Genomic DNA, 5,372 nt, shown 5'->3' with positions numbered 1-5,372 from the left:
CTGAAATAACTGTATATTAATTACAATTAAATGAAAATGTTGTATGAAAATTCAATTAGCATATTTAAATGCCCATTTTAAATATACATTTAATATTTAAATATTTAAATATACTTTTACGTGCACATTCAATGCAATTAAGCACACTTATTTTTCACGAGGGATGATGCTTCAATATATATCATATATTATGTAATCATATAATATAAGTGATTTTAGAATATATGTACAATATAGCCTATATTTCATGTGATTGATATTAATGGATGGTAACTGTGAGGATTGTTTCCACTATGTTTCTAGTTTGCGATGATGCACTTCAGTCTCGCTCTGGATTCTTATTTCCTTCCCAAACCTGTAGAGGATATCGTTCAGAACCAAGAGTTCAGTAAAGTTCCTCTCATCACTGGAATTACTGATGATGAGTTTGGCTTTTTACTGCCCGCAGTGAGTAAAAATGATATTTATTACTATATTTAATATCACACTCCAAACTCGCTCGCTTAGAATCAAAGATGTTGTTTGACTGTCATTGAAACAAACCTTCTGTCTTCAAGATTGTATGAAGTCAACACGCATACAGAGATCTCAGACACATTTACAGCATATTCACATATTTGGTTGTATATTTTGATGCTAAGGTGGAATGTTATTTCTCCATAGTATTTTGTGGGTAAAGGATGGATTGATGGGATGAATAAAGAGCAAGCCATAAAGGGCCTGACCCTCACATATCCTGATGTAAGTCACAACTCAACACAATGCACATTTACATTACGTAGCTTACGTGTGTTTTTCTTTGAATCCTGTGTGCTTTGACTGTTACTCCCATCAGCCCAGGGATCGATGGATCGTTGATCTGGTGGCGAACGAGTACCTGGGCGACACAAGAGATCCCATTCAAGTCCGAGACATTTACAGAGAGATGATGGGCGACGTGATGTTCAACATCCCTGCCCTCCAACTGGCAAAATACCACAGCGGTGAGACGCAGTCAATTATTCATTTATTCATATTGGACCATTGCAACTGTGTGGGAAGAAGGGTTTCATAATATTTAAGAAACAAAGAATTTTTAATTCTGATTATATTACGTACTTTATTAAATTGAAATTTTAGCATTAAATTATTTATACATACACACTACAGGTCAAACGTTTGGAATAATTACTAAAATTCTCTTATGCTCACCAAGGCAAAATGCAGTAATAACAGTAATATTGTGAAATACTATTACAATTTGAAAGGAACTGTTTTCTTTTGTAATATATTTTAAAATGCAATTGTTTCCTGCGACGCAAAGCTGAATTTTCAGCATCATTCAGTGTCACATGATCCTTCAGAAATCATTCTAATATTTTAATTTGCTGCTCAAAAAACATTTATTATTATTGTTATTATAATTAGTAGTAGTAGTAGTACTATTAACGCTTAAAACAGTTGTAGCGCTTCATAATTTTGTGGAATATGGGAAGCAAGAGTTAAAATAAATAAATAATACTTTCATTCAGCATTAAATTGACAAACAGTGACAGTAAAGACATTTATGTGACAAAATATTTCTACTTCAAAATGCTGTTTTTCTCAACTTTCATCAAAGATCCTGAAAATTTATCATGATTTCCACCAAAATATTAAGCAGCAAAAACTGTTTTAAACATAAAAATAATAATAATAATAATTGAGGACCATTAATAATTAAACAGCATAAGCATATTAGACTGATTTCTGAAGGATCACGTGACACTTAAGACTGGAGTAATGATGCTAAAAATAAAGCTTTACAACACAGGAATAAATTACACTTTAAAATATATCAATATAGAAAATATTCAAAATATCTCATTGCTGAATTATGAAAAAATATTATATATATTAGAAAAAACAGGTCTATTGTGCTTTTTTACATGATCGTTTAGCTCTTCAAAATCACAGTGAAATACTCTGTTAAAGTTAATAACAGTTAAACTATTAAAGGGAGTTAAAGACATAGTTCACCCAAAAATAAAAACGGTCATTTACTCACCCTCATGTGACAACAGTTGACGGTAGCCATCGTCTTCCATAGTATTTTTTCCATACTGTTGAAGTCAGTGGCTACCAGCAACTGCTTGGTTACCAACATTCTTCAAAAATGTCTTCCTTGTGTTCAACAGAAAGAAACTCATACAGGTTTGGAACAACATGAGTATGAGTAAATGATGACAAATGATGAGTTTTCATTTTTGGGTGAACTATCCCTTTAAATCTTATGCATCATTTTCACTTGTTTAAAGTGGTCCTATTATGCTCTTTTACAAAGTCTTGAGTCTCGTCCCATTCGTCGATCTTTGTGATATCACAAATCCCGGAAAATATGCGTTGTAGTCCAAACGAGTCGTTCGTTGTAGTTTTTGAAAAGTTATTTCTGTTAAATAAAATATCGCCTTTTGAAGTGGACTTTGTAATTTTGCAGATCTTTTTTATGCTCAAACAGCAACATTACAGACTAACTAAAATTGAAAAAGTGAAAAAGCATAATAGTACCCCTTTAAAAGGTCTTCTGTTGTGATTGTAGCCTCAGGAGCGCCGGTTTACCTGTACGAGTTCCAGCATCCTCCCAGTATGATCCAGAAGAACAGGCCCAGCTTTGTTGGCGTCGACCACACAGATGAACTCTTCTTTATCCAGGGCACCTGCTTCGCTAAAGCCCACCTCAAAATAACCGGTAAAACTCGTAATCACAAACACATCCTTCACTGACACTGAACTTTTCTGAAAGGGTTTTAAATAACCACTGAATCATCACTTAATGGTTCAATCTTTCAGCTCCTTTCACAAAGGAAGAGGAAGAGCTGTGCAGGACTGTGATGGGATACTGGGGCAACTTTGCACGCACCGGGTAAAATATCGCTCCTCTTGTTGTTGTAGAAGAACCAAGTATATTGTTTCTGCACTCTAATACGGCTGTTTTTGGATCGGCAGGTCTCCGAATGGTCCGGGTCTGACACACTGGCCTGAATATGAGGATGAGGCAGAGTATCTCGGCATTGGACTGGAACAGAAAACTGGGAAGAACCTGAAGAGGAAACACCACGCATTCATGACCAAGACGCTTCCAGATCGCATACGCCAAGGCCGAGAGAAAACAGAGCACTTAGAACTGTAAAAAAAAAAAAATCTATGTGTTTCATTAGAAATTAACTTGAATGTATGGATGACACAGAAAAAAAAATGTAAGAACTGTGATTCAACATAAGAATTTAATTAATTAACCTGAGAAAATCAAATAAGCACTGAGTGTATTTTGGTGCTAATGTTCAGATTTGATAGAAAATGTACAAATAATGTCTAAGCAACTAATGTTTTGCACTTAAAAATAAAAGTCGGACAACATTCACGTTTTTCCTCCATTTTATTGAGAACAAACGAAGGCTAAAGCTGCACGCCTCCCTGAATTTAATGCAACGTGTGCATACTAGTCATGAATTTGCGCTTTGACATTTTATAACTGGCAAATTGACATGGATGACAATAATTCAACTATTGACAATATTCAGATTTTTTTTTTTTCCCCAAACAGCAGATTAACGTCAAATATAAACACCTGTATTGGATGCTTGACTCACTAATGGAGCTGTTTTGCTACACATAAAATGATCACACTTACTGACAACTCGTTTTACATCCAATATAATTACAAAATTAAAAATAAGGAAATTACAAATGTATAAATTACAGTTTTAGGCACAGTGCTTTGCTAAATTATCATTATAGATAAATAATGGAGAGAAACTCCGACTTGAAGTCGACCTAAAAGCATCTGTGAATCAGTGAATCATGACGATGAAAAAGGGGGTAAAACTTGATTTTATCCATTGGGAAGTGAGAAACTGAGTTATTAGTTGCACAAATGCCTTTAAATATGATTCAAATAGCTATGAGCCAATATAAACAGCTGGAATTACATCTGATTTGGAATAATATCAATAGCTGTAGGATATCAGTCCACGTAAACGGCCAATTCTATGAGAATATTACACTTAAAACAACAGGCGATATACTTAAATGAGTTCATCGAACATATATACAATCATCCCTAAAACAAAGCTGAAATATATTGATAAATGTTTAAATATTTTCAGTGCATTTACATATATTCACTTTACATTATACTGATTTTCAATTTTCAAATGCTAGTAATGTTGCAGTCAAATACAAAAGTATAGCCGGAGTAATTCTGCCTCTGATAAATGTCTCCGCTGCGTAGGGAAGAGCACTTGGAAGAGAGCTGCACAGCTAGAGGAACAGAATCACTATCACGTGAAAATGAGACGGTCATCGTGGTCGTAAAATGTGTTGGCTAACCAATTAGCTATTCGCTTGGAAATTTAACAGAATGATAGATATAAATTCAAGGAAAAGTTTAGCCAAAATTGAACATTTGCTGAAAATTGACTCGCCCTCAGGCCATTCGAGATGTACATGAGTTTGTTTCGTCATCAGAACAGATTTGAAGAAATTTAGCATTACATCACTTCCTGTGAATGTGAATGGGTGCTGTCAGAAGTGAGTCCAAAACAGCTGATAAAAACATCACAATAATCCACACCACAAGTGAAAAGCTGCATGTTTTTAAGAAACAAATCCATTATTAAGACGATTTAACTTTAAACCATCAGCTGTTTGGACTCTCATTCTGACGGCACCCATTCACTGCAGAGGATCCTTTGGTGAACAAGTGATGTAATGCTACATTTCTCTGTATCTGATAAAGAAACAAACTCTTCTACATCTTAAATGGCCTGAGGGTGAGTAAATGTTCAACAAATGTTGGCTTTTTTTAGTGTACATATTAATGGATGCATTATGGAGTGATAAAACTGACAACATTTGCAGCGAAAAAGTGGCTGGAAGTCATTCGTTTTCAGTGAGCGCTGACGGAAAAAAATGGAAGCATTTCCAAATATGGTGTGGACTTTTTACAAATAAAGAAATAAACAGAATAAAATCATTTAAAAGCAACCGCAGATGTTGCCGCATTGAGGACAAACGCTTCTAAGATTATTTCTAAAGCACAAAACCACAGGATCTCAGAGTCTGAAGATCAGAGGCACGCTCAGCTGAGTATACGGCCGAATTTTCACATTGTTGTCGTCTTCATCGCCATTTCCAGGTTACAAAAATAAATTAAAAAGCTGATAAGAAAGGCCTAATATGATACAACTGTACGGGCATGTGGCGTAAATACACCTGTGCGTGTGTGTGTGTGTGTGTTATAGTGAGAGTGTGTGTGTGTGTGTGTGTGTGTGTGTGTATGTGTTATAGTGAGAGTGTGTGTGTGTGTGTGAGTGTGTGTGAGTGAGAGAGTGTGTGTGAGTGAGAGTGTGTGT

At 35.1% G+C, this 5,372-nt stretch overlaps 1 protein-coding gene across 4 annotated transcripts in view; it reads left to right on the top strand.

The window, feature by feature from the left end:
* The window catches only part of ces2b (carboxylesterase 2b), a 24,719-nt gene extending 20,237 nt beyond the window's left edge, over positions 1-4,482 (top strand). For 3 of the 4 annotated variants that reach the window (XM_016469551.1, XM_016469549.1, XM_016469550.1), the window contains 6 exons: positions 304-447; positions 664-741; positions 836-983; positions 2,558-2,707; positions 2,809-2,881; positions 2,965-3,375. In XM_016469551.1, coding sequence (XP_016325037.1) covers positions 304-447; positions 664-741; positions 836-983; positions 2,558-2,707; positions 2,809-2,881; positions 2,965-3,148 — 777 coding nt within the window. In that variant the 3' untranslated portion in view covers positions 3,149-3,375. Of the gene's footprint in view, positions 1-303; positions 448-663; positions 742-835; positions 984-2,557; positions 2,708-2,808; positions 2,882-2,964; positions 3,376-4,249 lie in introns of those variants that run through there. The other variant, XM_016469548.1, reaches the window with a different exon arrangement.
* Positions 4,483-5,372: the final 890 nt, after the last annotated feature.

Source organism: Sinocyclocheilus anshuiensis, unplaced genomic scaffold (genome assembly GCF_001515605.1).
Source record: "Sinocyclocheilus anshuiensis isolate Anshui unplaced genomic scaffold, SAMN03320099.WGS_v1.1 scaffold532, whole genome shotgun sequence".
NCBI lineage: Eukaryota > Metazoa > Chordata > Actinopteri > Cypriniformes > Cyprinidae > Sinocyclocheilus > Sinocyclocheilus anshuiensis.
Note: the sequence above shows the minus strand (reverse complement) of the source record. Positions and strands in the feature narration are given on the sequence as shown.